This window comes from Ischnura elegans, chromosome 1 (genome assembly GCF_921293095.1).
Source record: "Ischnura elegans chromosome 1, ioIscEleg1.1, whole genome shotgun sequence".
Classification (NCBI taxonomy): Eukaryota; Metazoa; Arthropoda; class Insecta; order Odonata; family Coenagrionidae; genus Ischnura; species Ischnura elegans.
The window spans coordinates 135043228-135065368 of NC_060246.1; the positions used below are offsets into that span (position 1 = coordinate 135043228).

The 22141-nt window shown below is 39.2% G+C and overlaps 1 protein-coding gene across 1 annotated transcript in view; it reads right to left on the bottom strand.

The window, feature by feature from the left end:
* Positions 1-21858, bottom strand: part of LOC124170522 — a 47327-nt gene extending 25469 nt beyond the window's left edge. The window contains exon 1 of the mRNA XM_046549301.1: positions 20540-21858. Coding sequence (XP_046405257.1) covers positions 20540-21773 — 1234 coding nt within the window. The 5' untranslated portion in view covers positions 21774-21858. The remainder of the gene's footprint in view (positions 1-20539) is intronic.
* Between the last annotated feature and the right edge of the window lie 283 nt (positions 21859-22141).

A 22141-nucleotide genomic window follows, 5' to 3' on the forward strand; every position in this document is an offset into this window, starting at 1 on the left:
TAATAATCACCTATTAAAACTGGCTAAGGTCGGAAAGTTTTCTTCATTTGATAAGGTATAAATAAACCTTTTTTAAGCCAAGCGCTACCATTCAGCAAGGTACTCAGCTACCCTCTAGCATCCTGCGTCCTATCAGCGCTCAGAGCCTCGATCAAGGTCACCTCACATGGCAGGAGGGGGAACCAGAAATGCGTTCCTACTTACGCGTCGCGTTTTTGCGCGCTTGAAATTTTTCACTTTTAATTTAATCGCAAAAAATAGATATCGTCATTTAATAATCTAAAAGCGTGAAATACGTACTCCAGGAGTAAAAATCTTTCGATTTAGGCAATAAAAAAATAATAGGAAACCACCCTATTGTGTCACAGAGAGTAGGGAAAAATAAATGTGGGAGGGAAAAACAGTGTTTACCATCACCTACTCGAGACAAAATTTGTGCAGGAGAACACAGCTTACTCTCCCATGCGACATGAGTAAGTGTAGTTGCAAAAGGATTAAGGTTCCTTTGAAATATCTATGCAACCGCCAGGTGGCAGATTTACAAGGGGGTAGAGAGGGTCTGGTGGAATAGCCCACAGCTGAAGAGGGTTAGGGGCACTCCCTGTAGGACTTTTGGATTTTTAAAAGTCAAAAACGGAAGTTTTCTTTCGTGTGCATTGGTAATTATTTTCTCGGTAAATATCGCCTCCAACTGAATTGAATAACAAGTCCTAATATCAAAAATTATATTATTATTTTATTGATCGTTATGGTAGATATGCAAATTCAAAAAAATGCTAATTTAACTGCCCTCCATATTTCCGAATATATTTACAGTAAAGGCCTGGTTACTCGGTACACTCACCCGTTTGCGTTGTTTTGTGAAAGATTTATGTGAACAGCTTTGGTGGACCATAAAGGGAACCTGCTTGAATCAGTGGCGTAGCGAGGGGAGTTGAGGGGGTCCAGGCCCCTCCCCCCCCCAAAATATAAAAACACAGTTACTTTGCTTCATAAACGAAAATAAAATGTTGAAAAGAAATGTATTTACAAAAGATTTCTTTATCAAATTAAGTTTTTTCGATTATTAAAAGTGTTAATAATCGAAATTAATTTGCTGGCCTCGGTGGCAGTGGGGTAAAGTCCTCGCCTGCCAAACCGAAGGTCGTGGGTTCGAATCCCGCCTGGGTAGGTGATCCCTATCCAGGCATTTGTGTTGTACCTACTTTGTTAATATTGGAAACCCTCTTTGTAAAAGGCCGTCAGGTGCTGTTTAAGGGGAAGTTGATAATAAATAAATAAATATTTGTACTCCCCTTCTTAGTACCCTGTTTTTCCAAAATTTTCCCCTCTGGTTCCCCCCCCCCCCCAAGCAAAATTCCTGGCTACGTCACTGGTTCAAATGTTTGATCCGAATTGGAACTGATTCAATTTTGCTTTCATGCATCCGTATCCATCATGTCATACGGTATATTTTAGCGTTCATGGTTTCTCCCATTAACTCATGCTAACCCATACCCGTCTGGAAAACTTCCTGATTGTGAAGATATTTGGGTACGTTGCTCCGATTGTCGTACTTAATTAACGCAGAAAAATACATTGGCGATACATAACTTGTTTCTCCATAATGATCCGTAGCTACATATAGTTACAATGGGTGGTAGAGAGGACGAAATCTAATCTTGTTCAATTTCTAGGAGTGACCTTGATAGAAAGGATGAATCTTCGGGTCTAGCACATTTTTGGAAAAAGGAGCGCTAAAATAACGAATAAAATTCCATTTCCTGTTTACGTTTATGATATGTTGTTGCCATTCATTTATTAACTTAGCCACTAGGTTACAAGTACAACACTAGTCCCATTAACAATCCGAGTCCTGTCTAAACAGATCGAGCCGGTAACGATCCTTTCAGGATCGGCGCCTCTCAAAACATTCGACGAGATTTTCCTGATTCTGGCGGGGAACGAAAAAGAATAAAGAAGGAAGTAATCACAATGCAAGGGCAAGGTTAAGGCCAGGCGGCGGGCGGCCACAGCAGCCATTCAAGGGAGACGAAAATAAACGCCGCGAAATGCGTGCGCTTTGCGTCAATCCCCTCCTTCCCTCTTCCTGGCACTCGGCCTCACCGAAGGTGTCAGCCGCATGCGACGAGGAGGCAACTTCGTGATCCCGGCCTTACTGTGCGGCACCTCCACACTCCGCACATTTTACCTGCCTCGGCAGATAAGAACGTCCGTTTTCCGCACAGTGCCCAAAGCTGCTTAGACCGCGACTGTCCGAACTCCGCACATTACCCCGAACCTAGCCCACCTTTACCGACTGTGAGCGTCCAACTTCGCATATTGCTGATATACTAGCGGTAATAAGGTCATCTCTCGGATAATAAGCAGATAAATATTGCAATTTACCCCACAAGGCACACATTGCAATTTACCAATGCATGTGATATAAATGAATTACCAAGGCACTCCGTCGTATAAATAATATTACGGAATACGTAGGTTAAGAGCGGAGGAGGGAGTAATTACTTCGTTTCTAATGAAAATTAGCTAATGCCTAGCATGATAATATATTTTTTTAATGAATCATACGATAACTTGGAAGAAACAACTATATGCCCCCATTTCCTAAAATTATTTTATCGTAACAAAACGGAACTAAACTGGAATTTAGGATGATTTTTTTTATTTTTGTGGCTACCGTAGTTTAGATTCGATTTTTTCCATGAATGAGAATTACATAGAGTAAAATAGCTCTTTACGGGGAAAAATTAAAGAGATGATTCGGATAGTTTTGGAGATGTTCACAGAAAAAGGTTCGTCTACAAACTTCGCTGGATAGACTCGTGTTTTTTTTTTAAATCCACGGCGTCAATTTCCTCTCGGCCCGAACTGCACACATTTTAAAGAAAGGAATTTACTATTGTACATCACTTGAATCAAAGACCAAGCACGTAAATCACCATCTTAGAATATAAGCTTTCTTTTCGGCCCTACCCCTAACACATTTGACAAAAAAACTCCGGATACCATAATATAAATCGAGGACCGAGCTCATAATAACATTTTTCAAGTACCAATTTCAAATTCAAGGCAACGTTCATATTTCGAAATAACCGACGCGCCGATCGGACGAGTGCAGTGATCCAGGTAAAGACGATTCAACTCATTACGGGCGATGCATGAAGAGGATAACCATTCGATGAGGGGACGCTACGGAGCGCTATTTTTAACGGTCACCGTGTGGCACGAGTGATTCGTCACAATGAATTATGCACCTCCACTGACAGCAGATTAGTTAACATGACTGAAGAGAGCAATATAGACACGTGCATGGAATTCGGTTTGGCCCAACACCTTGTGGAAAGATATCTCGGCTTTTTTCTTGCGCTCACTTTTAATTTTCCTGAATATTAAATTGAGAATAGTTTCCAATCAACTGAAGAACAGAAGTGTACAATTTTGTTTAAGAAAATCAGTCAATACCAACCATTTTCGTTTCTTGCGAATAGAAAATGATATTCTTTTTCGAGCTAATATTTGGGATTTGCCATTTTAAAATAGTCGTCATGGCAATTGAAGACCCTTTATAGTTTCCCATTAATAATTATTGTGACTTAAACGAGGAAACTAGGCGGTGCAGTTTCCAGAGTCATATTTCAACTTAACAACACCAAGAAAAAGAGTTTGAAACCCATGATTCCAAATTTCCAATGATAATATAAACTAAGAGTTGGATAACCAAATTAAAACCTCGAAATAACATATTTTGTCTCTGCACTGAATATTATGGGCCCAACAAAGGTGTTATTCTTCTGTGACGGCATATTACGATGAAAAGCGTAGATCCGTCGCTCAAAATGTAAATTATAATATACACAAGACTCGATGCATCAGAGCAACTCGCCTCCTCTGTATGGGTGCTTGAATACTATCTGTATAAATTAATAATTGATGTCATTTTGCCCACTTTTATTTGAGGGTATATTTCAATACGGAAGTGACATAGATGAAATTCCTTTCATGATAATTACAGGCCAGAGTAATGAAAAGCCGACCGGAGGCACGGGAGTGACAAAGTAGAGGGGCGTGACGCACTCACTGCGTCTACAAGGAAGGCGCCGACGAATGTCACGGCCGTGGATTCGCGTTGGGAGCCGATGAAGCGGGGGCCGCTTCCGCCCATCACAGCGAAGGAAATGCAAGAGACGCCGGCAAATAAAGAAGGCGGATTTATGGAGCAATTAAGCCGAGCGCCACGAAAAATCGGGGAAACTCCTTCACGTAAACAACACGTGCTCCAAAACCTTTCCATTCTGATCTTCTGAGAGAGAAATTGACCAAAAAAAAATACCGAGCGACAGCCAAAAATATGAACAACAAGCCGATTCCTGAAATGTTCATAGTCACAATTAAACTTTTTTTTAGAGGGAATCGGAAAAAATGGAACTCTGCTATGGCACACATGGGAGGGGATTAATTTAGAACAACAACGGCTTCTTCACCATGTAAAATTTTAAAGGCCCAGAACTTGTTAAAGTTACTTCACTCCGATGATTGCTCGGTATTATCCAATGAATTCAAATATGAAAATGACTTGGATGAAATTCCTTTTAATGATAATTCCATAACAGTAAAAAAAAGTGCTTAAAGCAAAAGGAAGAACCAACCGATTTTATAAAAAAAATGCAAGCTTCCATACATAAAGACAAAAAGGCGGAGAGCTCTGTCAATAATGATATTTCCATTCAATATTCGTGGAAACAAGAAAATGAATCGGTAGGAAACAGTCGGGGGGAAATAATGAACAATTATGAAATAAATCCCAGAGAATATCTCAATTGCAATGACAAATTGAATGGATTACCAAAGCGAAAAACCATTATTTAACCATTCATATCCATCCGTCATTCCACACTAAAATGATTTCAAGAGGCATGATGCGATACTTTCAATTCCGCTGTTACGAAAGATAAATTTAGAGATCATCTTTTAGGATGCATAGAAGGCTTAACTCCGCCAAAGTACTTAACCAATTATTTACACCCCCAAAGAAAGACACACTTCGGCCAATTGCGACGCCTCGCTGTTTATTCTGGGCCCAAAAATACTTCTCTAGAAAATGGAACTTGAGCCAATATGCTTGAGTGAATAATCTTTTTCTAACAGTACATCCAGGTGAGGTAGACATTTCAGTGTTAGAAGCTGTCAGGCACTTAATCCACTCCTCCCACCACCTTTAACTTATGGTGAAAGACTTACAGTAATGCCATCCGCATCACACAATAGAACTAAAGACTCATTTTATATCCATATCGCATAATGTTGGGCAATTATTTTTGAGGCTGGAGCGTCAGCTATTGGAGAGTAGGGAAAGGAAAGTCTCCGTGTAAGGAATTTTGCGAAAACCAACTGTAATACAGAAAAGGAAGCCCTTGGTTCTCCATACTATTTCTTTTCCGCGAAATCAAAAGTATGACACATTCCTTTACCCCAACACGGATTCAGTCAGTTCCGTCTTTTCCCCTTGAACTTCCCTGTCCTGAATTTTAAAAGTAAATTCGATCTTCGTAACACAATCACAAAGGTCTCCATCGAGATTAATTCTAAAATTCAGGAAAGAGGCAATGAGTAGGAAAAAAAAAGAGGGCCAAAGTGGGTTTGTAAGAAATTATTATTATTATAACAAAGTCCTCTAATGCCTAATAGGAATAGCGCTTGGCCGCTGACAGATGTGTCCCGGGTTCAAATTCCTAGAGAATCTTTTGGTACCCACAAAATCAAAATCCTCGATGTGGGAGGTGACCCAGGACATGGTACTGCAAGCAACACCATGATCCAAGGAATCTAATTCCCCTACCCCCATTACCGCGAATGGGGGAAATCTATTAAATTATTTATTTTATTTCTATTCATCGCCCTGAAAACAGCACCATTTAGCCTTTACATCGTGGGGCTACAACAAATAATAATGGATGATCACCACAAACATCCATGTCCTGAATAAGAGCAATCTATCCAGGCGGAACTCGAACCCGCGACCTTTGGTTTGGTGGGCCTTTGGCATTCACGCACGTGACTTTGTCGATTATAAGCTCTACCCTCAACCAACTCAAACCAACTTTCTGGTTGAATAACTGATTGAGTACTTTACTGTCAATGGAAACAAAAATAATCCCTGGTCACTCGGAGATTCATGCTTCTTGCATCATCTTTTTTATAGGGTCTGGATTAAACTTCTCCGTAGAAAATTTTACCATTAAATTCATATTTGGTAATGTAACCTCTAAAGTCTCGAACGAGTTAACCGCTGAAAGATGAAAGAGAATCATGATTCGGGGAGAAAAAAGAAGCGAGGATGGGCTCTCAAAAGGGGACGAGTAGCTGCTCGACAGGTCGACCTTCAGGATCGAAGGTTTCCTTCCCTTGCATTCGGTGGCGAAATGGGGGTGGAGACAGGAGGAATGCTGGCGGGGGGCCAGCGGGGGTGGAGGGGAAGTGTCACGGCAGACGTGCGGCGGTGGGGGGGAGGGGAGGCGCACAGCTGTTCGCGCGGAAGAGAGGGGGGAGGGAGGGGTCCGGTCCAGAAGAATCCCAAAACATCCTCCCCCCTCTCTCCCTCACCCCTCCGAATCCCTTTCCTACTTCCGCGAACGCCACCACAAAAACACGCCGCATCAAAAAGAGCCATTGGAAACAAACAAACATCGATTCGAGTCCATCATCATTTGCCCTCTGTCGAATGCTACATTTAGAGAAGAAACAATTGCTATTCACCCGACTTAATCAACATCCTTCCTGGCAACAACTTTCCGACGAATCAAAATCTCAGTTCGCATTTTCACAGGCGTTGGGTAGGACATGTTAATTGGAGGAGACGATTAGGAGTGTAGTTAACTTACTAAAAAAATTTGACAAACTCAAAAACTAGGTATATAACAATATTTTTTTCATAAAATCCGATTTCTCTGGGACCAACTACCACAAAAAAACTGTGAAACAACGACCCTAAGTGATTATCACTTGAAAAATCTTGAAAAAAACGCTAATTTTCCGAAAACCGCAGGAAAAAGTTTTTTTAAGTAATCGGAAACGGACCGCAATAAAAGACGGCTAGAAACCAATTGCAGAGCGGAGAAAAGAAAGCAAGTCGAAAGGGAAGTGCATAGTGCCCGTTACGCCCATTCATCTGACATCCCTTGGCTGTCATCTGCACTGAATGGGTTAATGCATTCATATATCTTGGTTTTAAAACTCGGATTTGACAATTAGCGGACGTATTCTGTCGTTTAACTATTAACGTAGCTATTCTCTAGAATTCTTTCGTTCGGGTTTCTTTAGCCAAAGACAACACGCTCTGTTATTTCCAACGTGTCAAAATAACAATTTCAAATTTATGTCGATACGATATTAAAAATATATGCAGTGACATTTGTGTATTAGCGATGGTTTCAAGTCGATAGTTTAATATTGATCACTCCAATTAGGAAAATCGTTATTGAGGCAATCATCTAAGCTATCAGAGTGTTTATTTTGAACTATGAATACCTGTGAGAAACTTTGCGCATGTATTTGATTGTATTATATTTTTACTATGATATGGTATTTGGAGGAGGCGACCGACAGCCAAGGTCATTGGCGCTATTGGCTAGGGAAGGAAGGGTGGCGGGAAACCCAGCGTTGGCATTAGGCTGCTCTTAACGAAAGGCGCCAAGGGGACCACGGATAAACGTTCCATCCGACGGACGGAGCGCTGTGCTTGAAGTGACCTCCTCAAAGCAGTCAAGCAGGATCGGGCGGTCTATGAAAGATGTGCCTCCGCCGAGATTTAAACCTAGACCCACGGGGTGGGAAGCCAAAATACTAGTAACCACACCAACTCAATCTCCTAAGTTTAGTTTATGGTATCCTAGGATAAAAGCGAATATTAACAAGTCACCGACTGCAATTCATGTATATTCCATTCAATCTCTACACGTAGCGCTACGGACAAAAATGACTGCATGATTCGATTACAAATGAAACAATTTCCTAGCAAGATGTAATAAAATTGTAAAGCATTCCGAGACAGAGTCCACAGTTTTTATGCATAAAACATCTATCAATAAAATGTTTGCCCAACTTGTAAATATCTATTCTCATCTCTAACATGGAGCTAGTGTTTTATAGAAGTAGTAAATAGTACGGACTCGAGGAGACATTTGATTAACTCTCCAGCCACCTTCAGTCATTGTTTGCAATTGAAAAGGATTGATGATGAAGATAGAGAGGTAGAGTGGAGATAAACCCAGTGTCGGCAATAGCATTCTCTTAAAGAAAGGCGCCAACAGGACTACAGTTTTACATCCTCGGGTGCATTGAAAGTTAAATTATCAATATTAGCGATTACAAGGAATAAATAGCCAAATAAATCAGAGTTTTGGTGGCTCCGATACACGAAATCAACAATTACAACGTTACCAAGTCACAATAACACTTGAAGCAATTGGATGGAAACCGTTGTAATCGCAATGAAAAATGAACTTATTTTAGCTCTGAAGAATTAAAATTAAGTAAACTGCAAATAAACGAGAAAAATAAATGTTACAAGTATTAAAAGTAACGCCTGATTCATTAGCAATTGACCGCATAAGTGATACTGAGAGCAAACAAGTTCGAAAAATATGTTACGGTGCACAAGAGCTATAAACGTATTTCACGCTTGCTCATTTAATGGGGTTTCATCAGTACAATTACACGAAGATCAGATGAAACTGTTACAAAAATAAAGAACAATAAAAAAATTCATGGCAAATAATCTGAAACAAGCTTTCCTGAGGAATGAACGCTCAATAGGAATGTACAATGAATCGGCACATAATCAAGAGGCCGGTTGAATCGTTATTTCGATGGTTATTCTGAGAACATATGAAACTATGATCCTCGAATAAAGTTTCACACAGTTTTTTTCCGAAATTACTCGCGTAGAGAAGTAAACCAAATATGAAAACAGAAATCACGATATACAATGGATAAAATCAGTTCACTGGCGTTGAATGCGAGCCGCGAGGGATAAGTCACTCAACAGTTGATAATCCTCAGCCCTTTGACATGAAAACAAAACACGTGGCAGATGCCAACAAACCCAACAGCTATATAATATGCACCAAACGGAGGAAAAAAATACTCCGCGATTGGCCACGGAGGTGAAACGAGCAGCCGTGGAAAAATCCTGAACCCAGAAGTGCGCCAAAAGAAATGTCGCAATCGATACCACTTCGGGTGGCAACACGGCTATAAATATTTCCTCTAACCTCACCTTTTCGTGGCCTAGTTGGTTAAAGCACCGGGTGGGAGGAGAATACCTCATGTCTTTAAATGCGATTTTGAAGGAAAACCGCTAGTTCACACCGATATCCGAGTTATAATGGATATCTTATATATTTGGCCCGTAGTATCGTGAAAACTTAAGGGTATTGATGACGAGATAACCAGGAATATAACCGGAGAATGAATTTGAAGCATAATAGGCTTCATATTGCGTGGAATTCATACTGTTCATGTAATATGACTAGCTATTCACCAGGTGATTACGAGAAAATGTCCAAGCTGGTTATTAAAAATAGTAGTCATTCTTCATCACACTACAACCGAAGCAAGAATACGATATATTGAATTTATTAATATTTAATTGACAATAATGGTTACTGCACTCCACAACGAAGTTATTTATTAATTAAATTATCTATTATGGTAAATTTATTGTAAAATTGTGTCAATTATTAAAAAAATAATTAAAAGTAGATAGTATGAAGTAAATAGATATGCCATAATATTTCTCATATTGATACACATTAATATAAATTTATTCCTCCGTAATCTCTCATTGCTGGGGTCTCCGATGAAAATGTATTTAGAGTTATAAGAAGAATCCAAATGGGTTTTTTAGAGAAGGGGTTTGAGCTGATAAAGTCCTCCCTCCATCCCCGTACACCACTAACGATGGCATCGTCTCGAGTGTGTCCTCCGCCATTAAGAAAATTACAACTTTAATTCTGCGAAAAAGCGGAAACAGATAATGATGACAGATTGTAAAATGTATTTGATATCACCAAAATCAATCACGACAATCAGTAATAATCGTACATTTTACATTTTTTCATCTTTGGATAGGAGATTTTTTATGATAAACCGGCAGTTAATCCACGCGTATCATCCGCGGATCGAGAGTTGAGTTTGTATAATTAAGGACGTTTATTTTTAGATACATTTACTTCGCTTCGGTTTCCTCTCCAGGAGTGGTCGACACTTCTAAAAGCACGTTTATCAGCGCCACTTTGAAACGCAGTGCCTTTCGAATAAATATTACTGGCTATAAGTATTACACATTAAAATTATTTCACCTAATTTTAGAATTAACATTTTACTTGCTTTTTCCGTGTAAGGAGCATGCATGCTACGAATTCACACGTGTATACAGTTGTGTGGAGCTAAGAATATAAAGAATCGTGTGTTTCATTTCGTGAATTTGGGGAAAAATAAAGAGTAAAGATTGAAATCATTTTAATTCCTAGGTTACCAACTGTTTTGAATATAAGTAATACTCCCATAACTTTACTTTGGGAGAAATAGCTCTTATTTCAAAGATGTAATATGACTCCATACCGCTTCAACAGAAAAACCAGTTTTATGACTCTTCCCTATTCCACACATTATTTCAGCTTCACCTGAGAGAAAGAATAATTTCAAATGTAGAAAATCCTTTCATTTTAATACACGGTTCAAGCAAAGAACTGATTTCGAACGCCTTACATGTAAGAAGACACTACAAGTTGAGCATGTTTCCTGACATTCTACCCTCTTCTATATGAACCTAGGAAAGAAGGAATGTGATTGTCATATTTTTCTACGAGTCACTTGCAGAAAATCCCGTTGATCTCATCTGGGGGTGATAAAAGTGAGAAGTAGGTTCGTTGCTGTACCACAGAAACAGATAATAGAATGGGTTAGCGTAAATTTTGTAACTCATTCGAGCTAATTATCCAATTCCTTCCCAAAAAATCGAAGTCAAGCTGACATGAAATGAGCCTTTACATATATCCTCATGGAAGACAGGGTCCAAGTCATTAAATAAGCAATGATTCCCATCAGGGGGAAAATTGCTCTAAGCTTAGTGTAATTCTCATACTGCGAATCTTATTAGTTGCAAATAGATGGATTTATTAGCTCCGATGATTTAAAACTATTATTGCAAATTATGTACTCGTGGAATGCATAGGCACTTTTTACCGTTGGTTAGTTCCATACATGTTTTATTTTTTCTTGTAAATGCATCAGATTACAATGAAAGCCATGGAAAAGTTATCGATAGAGGGTGTGTGGAAAGATCTTAAATGCATTCTTGTGGCATCTAAATGCACAACTTTTGCATTCCAAATTTTCACTGTCAAATGTCTATTTTGAGCAAATTTGGGAACATTCAACCATTAACAATATCTTGAGCATTAGATTGGACCCAAGGAAAAACAGAAGCATACATGATGAAAATCTCATTTAGTCAGCCATCCGATAAAAAATATGCCAGACCTCAACACTGAATGAAAGTACTTTAAAAAAATAAAAAAAAGAAATGGCTGCATCGCACCCAATGCGCTCTAAAGGAAACTCCAGGGATGGCATTTGGATTCCGTGAGAGAGGTTTACTATTAAACGGATTGGTTGAGGTACACTACCCGTCTCAACTTCAAAACACTCGGTTTTCTCCAAACTGAACATTCATGCACAAGATATATTTGTTCAATGCAGTTAATATCGAAGATATCGTCAACAACTTCTGAAGTTTTTGTAACTAGGAGCTCATAAAACAGAGTCGTTGGCTTTTTCTAAGTCAAGAAATAGTACTATTAATTCTTTATCATTTTCCAAACGTGTTTTCCGTTAAATACTGACAGAAAAAATAACTGTGTGTCTGTCTCTGTGTCCTTTTCTTATTGAAAACTATGTTGATCTTCACTCATAATCTCTTCTATTCGTGATTAAAATTAGTTGATTATTATTCTATGCATTGACTTACATGACTACTAATCGATACGTTTTACGTCTCTATAACCTTCTTTAAATACGATCTTATCACAGCTCCTTAGTTCCCAAGAATTTTTCTCATTTTTCACATGAATACAAAGCCAATGCATTCCAACTGTAACCGATGCTTTCACTTTATATACGGCATTTCGTCCGAACCGGTAGCTCTACTGCATTTCACTAATTTCATTTTCTCTGAGGCAGTCCCTCATGTGATGTGATATTTCCACTAGTTCCCTCTTATTAGGTTGTTACATTACTTTGGTCTCGATCTGATAAATAACTTAATAAGTTGCCCCGAATTCGTTTAACAACTTTCTGCTCTTCTAAAATCGTTATTACATCTGGAGATTTTATTTTTCCTGCAATGTCAATTGGTTTCATTTTTTTTTCTCATCGTTTTGGAGAAAATGTTCTTTTTTTGGTTCTTATCAACACCTAAATTCCAAAATTAATTAAAAAATTAATGTTATAGCAAACGTCTATTACAGTTTTGTTGATTTAAAGTAGTCAAGGGAAATCATGTACGCGATGAATCCAGAGACATTGGTAACCTTCGACACAACAAAGAACTTAATATATTAATCCAATCCTTCAGTTCCAAACGACGTGAGCCCATTGATAAATACATGTTCACCTACCCTACTCAAGGCCACGATCATAATCGAATAAAATGCTAATTCTAACACGTTGAATAACAGAATAAAATCGTCCCCGACACACAGAAATTATGCCTTTCGTAGGAGACGAAATAAGCGGGTGGAAATGTCACCTCGATCCAAGGGGGACGGACAACCGCGGCGAAATGGACGCACGAAAATAGGTCAAACCAAATTACCCAACAGTATATTCATGGTCCAAGGACGAATCGCGAAAATTAGCATAAACAACGATTGACCACCGACGTCTTATCCATAAAAAAATCCAAAAAGCATTTACTTCGAATGAATATGATAATGGATTACATAAATTCACAGACCAATACCAAGGAGAATACTCAAGCCTGAGGTTTTATGCCTGGCAGATAGAAAATAAAACATGGTGAGGTATCTAAGAGGTTTTTAATGCAGCCATGTCAATTTTTCATTTTAAAAGTAATTTCACTCAGTGTTGGGGCCTGAGATATTTTTTATCGGATGGCTGACTAAATGAAATTTTAATCATTTATGTTACTTTTTTTCCTTGGGCCCATTATAATGCTCAATCAATTGTTAATGGTTGAAACATATCCATAGCCAAAAAGTTCACGAGCATGGTCTTATTGAATATAGATTTAACCAAGGAGGAAATATTCGCTCGATTCCAAATTCTTATGCATATAAAATTTTTATTTTTTATTTTTAACACATGAATTTTACTTTTAAAAATAAGCTTCCTCGGCACCTCATAGAGATCATGGATCAGAGCATCTCCGCCGAGAGTTGTATTCTGGTTACGATGGCACGACACAGCGCGCATTTAATAAACCACTGAGGGCCAGTTCCATAATGTCTAGCTAGCGCTAACCATAAGATGATGCAGCCTTTAACTTTACCTGACGGTGTCTAAGATTTCCGGTTAGCTTGAGTTCTGACGTAATACAGAAGCTAGCCAGAAGTTTCAGCCATCGTCAGGTAAAGTTGAAGCTATATTCTTTTATGGTCAGAACTAACCATATACTATAAACCGGTTCTAAGTGCCCAACGTGAATGTTTGATGAAAACCAAACGAAATCTCATCATCCGCTTCAGAAGGTGTGGGCTGAAACCGCCACAAGGCTTTACCATCTTATATATAATCTTAAAATTATTCCATCAATCATTATATGATTCCATATGAGTCAGGAAAATTACCTCTATATCCTCCAAGGAACAACGACGTTGGCATGCTCCGTTTTTCCTGGTATCATTACGATTCGTTTCACGTAAATTCGTTGATTGGGTATAAATAAGAGAGAAGAAAAAAATTAAGACCGCTGCCAAGGTTCTTAAGCGGAAAATAACAGCGAAAAGAGTGCGAATTTGCAGACGACTCAAATTAAACGGAAATTTCTCACGATTCCACGCGCATCCGTAGGACAATTCAAGTTATTGCATCATTTATTTCTTGGAAATGGAATATTTTCCGCCTCGATATCAAGCTAGCGAGTTCAACAGTCATTTTTTCACACAGAATGCCTATTATCTTTAATAATTTCAAATGATCTACAAGTTTGATCGCACTTTTATAAGCTATTAAATTTCAGGGGCATTTTTCTTAACTTAAAGCACAGATGTAAAATACATCATTTATACGGTGAAATGTTTTCAGAGGTTGAATTTAAGCACTGCTGAGGTAAAATAGAAAGACTTCTATGAAAAGATATACTAAAATATTGTGACAAGACTATCGTTTTTTCAGAAAATTAACTGTCACAATCGATACTTAGGTAGCTTCTGAATTCCCAAAAAACTTTCTGGCATCGACAGAGAAGCTTTGAAGAGATGCCCTCACCTACACATAAAAATATTGAAAAAATTTTCATTGGGGGTTACCGATGATGACCTTGTATCCATAAAATATTAAAAGCCAATTCTTGTTTTAGAAGAGCAAAAAAAATGGTCTGCTGAAAACAAATCTTCTCCTATGTCTTACAATCCCAGAAAAATGTTTCTAATCGTTTCGGTCTACATGCAGAAAGAGAAAACTACCATATAAGCAATAACAATGTTGAACGAGTTCAATTTCGTATACACTATTATGCTACAAGTTTGGTTCGGATTTGAAAAGACGAGAGCCTTAAGGACTTGCAATAGTAGTAACGTTCACTCAACTCATCAACTTTCCTCTCATGGGAATTTTTGAAGTAGAAAAAAACTAAGTTTTTAACTAGCCAGGAACTTACGAACCTCGACGTACACGCCGTCAGGGATACTGTGAGTAAATGAGTAATCTGGAAGCTTAATTATTAATATTATCGAAGACCATCTCCGGAAACCAATTCACTCCATCAAAGAAAGAGAAACAAAAAATTCATTCAAGAACCGCCAAAAGGCACGCGATAACTGCCCCCAATGTCGGGTCACGCTAAGGGGTCACGTAAACAGAAGCTCGCGGTCAACGCGTGCTCACAGACTATAACGAGTGAAGGTCACTGCAATCCGAACGTACGCCCCCTATGCTATGGTTTCTGATGTAGGACACTCCAACAGAAAATCTTGGATAAATCCCACCCATGGCTAAGATACACTATTTATGCAGAGGTGATGGACTGAAATTTTCTCAAAGTTGAGTCAAATAGATAAATTAATAAATGATCCTATCACTAATTATCCATGAATGATTAATAACAAATGCCGTCCATAACTACGTTATGCTGATTTCTAAAGTAATTATTTCACGCTTCAATATAATAAAATAATCAAAGGCGTACGAAAAAATAAGAAAATTTCTAGCAGAAAACACGCAGAATCTGATTTTAGGCATCAGCTCATTTCCAATTTATGAATCATAAGGATTTGATAATCAGATAAACAATCGATAAAATGCAATATCCTTTCTGTATTTATCTCAAATTAAGATACCGATGAGTGAAAAAACTTATTAGTACATGACTACGGTTCAATCCTTTAATCCTGGATGCAGACAATTTTTTTAGCTTCCCATGGAAACACCCTTGCTATGTATACATATCATAAATATAATCAGCAATGGTTGAGCAACTACCTTTGTCACATGACACCACCTTTTAAATTTTAAAGGTGAATATCTTTTGCTGGTCTAAATAGCACATCTAGTCCAGAGAATTATCATTGAAATTTAAGTAACTCAGCATGACCTTAATCACCGACGGCTTTTCATCAACAAACAGCTTCTTACCCATAGAAAGAAAGATATTTCATTCCTTTTAGCCTACTCTAAGCCGAAAATATATTTTTTTAGTGTTCAAAATTGCTATCTCTTGTTTTCATCGAGTTGAGTAACACAAAAGAAATCAACGTTACGCAATACCTATTTTGCATTTATTTTGAATAGAACAATTTCCAACAGCATTATTTTCACACTTCAAGTTATTTTTCACTTACTTCTAGTTAACTTGGGTCTACGCTTACCTACTCGTCTCTCTCAAGTTTTCAGAAACTTCTTTCCTATACCGATGCCTGATCCCCAAGAGTTTTCCTTAAACATGTCATCCCTTGCCACAATAGGCACATTGAAATTGACAGCCATGAATTTTCATGCAATATCCACAAAAAAATCAATATTGCGAAGATGAGATGGCAGCAATATCTTCCGTCTCAACTCCATTTAGTATTTGTAAGTGAATGTGACTAACATATTCATCCCTTATAAAAAAAAACAACTCTGCTTTCCTCGTGAAAGGTGCTAATAAGACTATTCTGGATATTAAGGAAGAAGTGAACATTATATGGCTGAAACAATGACTTAACTAATCTCGGAATAACATTAACCTTAACCCAGAAACTCGCAGGTGGACGTAAAATGACTCGCACGCGCGGGGAATAATAACGGCGAGATTTATGCAACCCGCGTGCCACACGCGACTGTGTACGTAGTATAACTTTACCGGGGAATAAGGACAGCCAATAAATGCGCGTGAGAGAAAAGGTATCGCGGAAAGTACATGGCAGACCATGCCAACCCATTTCAGACACGCACCGACTAATTTGACAGGTAGGTACAGACGAAATTTAATTCTAAGTTTCATTGCATTGCATACAGTTTTCTTTTCGCCTAAAAGAGGGACTTCTACGCTGAATGAGAGCCATTAAAACGCGAGATTTAAAAAAAGTCAGATTCAATGCTGCTTTTGAATTGTGAGAGTTATTATCAGCATCTAATCACTCAAGCATTTCTTTAAAAGGATAAGTAAAATAAAAAATATGCTGTGATAGAGGAAACTGTGCTCTTACCACGAACATCTCAATTTTTTCTAAATCGAGATCACATTCGACATGAATAAAATGAATGTAACTTCTGTAACAAATAAAAATTAATGCATACATCTACTTAAAGCAACACAGAAAAAATATACGCTAAATTAACCAATTCACTATGATGATGTTCATAAAAAACCTTACCGGCAAATGTGATTTCTTCCTAAATTTCACAAGATCAATCGAGTAATTATTAGAACTTTCCAAATTCCTTTATAAAGACGGGAAAAATCGGCAAAAATCAATCTCATGAAAAAGAAAAAGCTGCTCCAAATACAAATTTTTGCAAGTGATTTGGTTAGAACCGGCACTCCGCGGAAAAGGAGAGAAAAAAAGTGATTTGGCCTCATTCAATCCACCTAAAAAGTGGGTCACGGGCCACTGACGAATGACTTTTGACACTGGACAAGTTTAACGACTCAAAAGGCGATAGAGCGACAACTTCTCATTTCATCGGGGCGAACAATGGGGGAAGCACATGATGAGATGAATGATAAAGGCTAAAAGCATCCCACTGAAACGGAAAGGATTTGTCACTCTAAACAAGCAGCGTTCGAGATGAGAGACCTCCGAAGGCAGTTGTCCAAAAATGTGACGCCTTTGACGGGAGAGGGCGGAGGGTATAAATACATAAAAAAACAGCGAATACCAACCTTGATCTTATTAAGAGATATTTTTATATCTTTCTGGAATGTGCAGCTAGGCTACAATTCATTTAACCGTTCTGGTTAACATGCGTGCCAAAAAAAAACGATAAGACCACTAAGGGCAACCCATGGAATTTTGTGATGTTTTACCTATTAATCAGTAAATTATTATTCTCTATAATCCAAATCCAGCCTATGTTAAGGAGAGGAAATAAATAAATGAACAAACATAAAAACTACTCTGTATCAAATATTTGCGGAAAACTACCGTTTAAGATTGGTAAACTTAAAAGACAGGCACCTGTGTTATTCTACACATTTTCCAACGCTTACTGGTATCACATCATCGATGAAAATCAATGCAATGATAGCACCCTAATTAACATTATAAAAATCTTATGGAAGTAAATTTATGATAGCTTACTTCGTTTACAGAAGAAAATTCTGCGTTAGAAGAAAGGAAAAACTTAACAGCACCCTCGCTCAGTTCATAAACGTTTCAATAATGGTATTAAATTGAAAAGCCACAGCCATTTGATACGTTGGAATAACATAGAACACAAAAAGTTATGCTAATATTCCGGAAGAAAAAATAGGGGATGACAACTACGCGCAAAAACAACACATTTATAAATTCCTAAATAATGAGACTGATGTAAAAAAATAGAAACGGTAAATGATATTAAAAATGGATGAAAATCGAATCATAATAGAGAATCGACAGAAAACAGACAATCCCGAATCATTCCTAATATGCTCTTGCGGGAGAATGAGGAAAATGGAAGTAATTTTTTTGATAGCTTAATACGTTTTACAGGAGAAAATTGTAGAGGAAAGGAAAAACTTTGCAAGTTACTCGCTGATATCAGAAACGTTGCATTACTGGGGTTAAATTAAAAACCCACTACCATTTTATCATAGAAAAGGGAGGTACTATAGCTGAGGAAATATCATGCACACACTGCAGACTTGAAAATTTTATCGCGTTCTCAATATTGGCCAATTATCCCGGATGAAAAATATCGCGGATTATTTTCTTTATGAAAGGCCGAACGTAATGATCAGGTAGGAAAAATGTAGGCTGCAAAAATGAGGACAACGTCTGATTTTCCTCAAAATTCTGTCCTTGGCAAGCCATTCACATGAAACTTAAAATTATATAATAATATATATTGCGGCTATTATTATTAATTACGTGGCAAAAATACCAGATTACTTAAATCAGATGGAAATATGTTAAGATGAGCGATAATTACGCCCTTGAAGAGTAGTAAAACTGATTGGAAAGCAAAAAAGGTAAAGGTTATTTATTTTTAAATCGACATCTTTAGTACATCGCGTTTGATGAAAAAAAACTCATGGAGGAAAATGAGATAAGGTCATCATTTTACTTCAAACGCGAATCAAATATTGCTGAATATTTTGTGTTTCATATATAGTGATTTAAAATCCAGACAGGGGAAACCATGTACTTACACCAAAAGTGTTAGTAACATCCATTCAGTAATGGAAAATACCAAGAGAATTGTAAAAAAAATGATGTTAAATTAACAGTGTTAGCTTGGAGAGATAATTTTTTGCCACTCCGAATTACTATGGAACAATATTAGAATACAGAAAGGTATGCCACTGATCGATAAGAAAAAAATAGGGGACGGCGGCTAGGCGTTACTACAAAAAAATTAAAAATTCTTAAAAAAAGAAGACTGAAAACAAAACAAAAAACTGAAACGGTAAATGATATAACAATTTAATTAAAAATAAACGATTTTTAGCTATGTACAGAACGGCGTTATTGCTAGTGACGACAACAGTACCGAATCATTTCTTATATGCACTTACTGTGAATGCTAATTAAAGAAAAACGAGCTAAGAGAGCTGCAGTGTCTATAACGGGAATAACTAAGTATAGATACAATAAAAAATTGGCAAAAAGAATAGAATATTTAAGGAAAGCTCACACTAATAGAGGATATCCATCGAATAAAAAAGATAAAAATATATCCTTATTGATAAATTGACCAGAATAGGCATTAAGATTTCAAAAATAATTAATAGTAATTAATCTGGCATAAAAAACAGTAGAAAATCGTATCCATTCATGAAATGCAATGTTTTCTATCAATTCAAAAGTACTAGATACACTAGATTTGTTCCAATTAACAAGACCAGTTTCAATTACGTATACTCGAGAGAATTTCCGTCGAAAAAAAGAGTCACCTACGCCATGAAACTTCTCTAAAAATGCATTATTCAAGTGAAACAGAAGAATATGTGCAAAGAAGAATATTTGCAATGGGTGAAAAACAAGTAATGCGTATTTCCAAAAAAGGTTGTAGACATGATCGCACTACAAAATGAACCAAATTTCTATATAAGTACACTTCATCCAGTGATAATATTAATTTGAAAGGGATGTTAAAAAGAAGCCCCAAACGCAATGAAATCGACCCCATCTCCAAAATCATCAATCATGTGGAATATAAAATATTTGAGAAGGGAACGGCATAAGCAATGAGTATTTTCACATTAATAACACACACAATGGACTGAAGTTATAGGTTGGAACACTCAATCTTGTAATATTACTCGCTGAAAACACTTTTCGAAAAATGATCGGCTGTCGAAAAAAATCCTTCATTTGAGTTGAACAAAAAACACTTGAAAAGGTGTAGACACAAGCAATGAATACTCCCATAAAACGAATCTTGAAGCTTGAACGTAGTGAAGGGCTCCATATTAGCAATCATAACACATCATTACATCCAAAACTTTTTTTATTAAGGGCCGGTTTCAATTTTTTTAAATAAATTTTAAACCGGGCGTGATTTAAGAAAATAAATTGTGGAAGTCACGAAGTGTTATAATTGCTAAAATGATTACTCCCATTTTACTCTCATCCAAATATCACAAAAAAAAAGTGTTAAGTCGACTCACCTGTTGCACCCGCTGTCCCCGTTGGAGACACCGCACTCTGGTTCGCCTTCTCCCCGGCCCCTGCCTCATCCTCGAACCACACGAAGGAGTTGGTCTTGGGCGGAGGCGACGGCCCTGCCCCCGGCGGGAGCTGGACGGCACTATCCTCCCGGCCCAGTTCGGCCGTTGATTCCGGCACGGATCCCTCCATCGGAGTGGCGGCCGCCGACTCGCAGCCCTCCAGACAACTCGATCCGGCGGCGGAGGGGGGGCAGGAGGGGACGGAGTTGCCCATTTGGAGGCGGGGGAACAGCCCCCCGCCGCCCCCCAGAGCCCTCGAGAAGGGGGACACACCGCCGCCGCCCCCACCGACGCTGTTGGCCGGGGACAGCGGGGAAGTGCAGGGGTCGAAGTGGGTCCGGGGTATCACCGAGGACGGACCGTTTTGGCGCGGGACCGGGGACAGGAATCCCCCTTCCCTCCCCAACTCCCCCACGGGGCTGAAGAGGCGTCCCACCTCCACGACAGGGCCAGCTGTGATGGCCGGCGGCGGTGGTAACGACACCTTCGCCGCTGGCGACTTGCACCTCTTCTGTTCCATGAAGCCCACGAGGGCACTGTTACCGGGGAAGGACATCTTCGGCGCCGGCAGATCCCTCGAGGAGGCGCCCATCCCACGCGGGAGGGACGCTAGGTGTCGCGGGGAGATGGTCTCGAACTCCAGCGCGGCAAGGGACGCGGGTTTTCTGGGCGTCGGGACCTTCCCAGCGGAGAAGGCCATCCCGGGAGGGGCTATGAAGGACCCCACCATCTCTCCCGGGACAACCTTGTCCGGTGTCTCTGATCGGTGCCAGTCTGGAAGCCCAGTGTACGGGACCAGGTCGGTGCAGCGGCGTCGCGGGCCCTCCGGTTCATCCGCTTGCTCCTCATCCAACAGTTCCGCGTCCGGCATCCCGGCGATGATGGGTATGTCCGGCCCGGGGTTGAAGGTTATCTTGACGGCGGGGTCGTCCTCGGCGGAGGTCGAGGGCTCAACCCCAGCCGCCGTCTCCACGGAGGTGCTCCGGGTCTTGGATTTGTCCGGCATCTTCTTGGTAGGTCGCTCCGTCGTCGGCGGCTCTTCCTCTTCCTCCTCCCGCCTTGCGACTCCCTCCTCTTCGGCCGGCTCCTCGTCTGCTTCGTGGAGCAACAGGTTGGTTACTTGCATCTCCTTCGGCGTCAGGTGCACGCCGGACACGGACTTTTTCTCCAGCATCGCCGCAGGAGTACAAAGCCAACCGAGTCGCGAATCAACAAATGGAGCGTATGATTATCACAATAGCTTCCGATGGTTTTTTTTTCTCCTAGCGCACTGCGAACAGCTGTGTCGAAGAGCTGTTAACCTTGATAATTGTATTGTTCCACAGGAAACGTGAACGAGACGATGTTAATCCAAGGATTCTATCATCAAGGTCACCTTAGTGCGTGTGTATGTGTTTATTCAAGGCATTAACTCGGTTACCCCACGTGCGCGAGCTTTTTTTACCAACGGTTTACGCTACCGTTTAGTCAGCCAAGTCTCCTGAGAAATTTGTTTTCAAAGGCGCACTTAGGGATGACTTCCGGAAATGTTCCTTGTATGAC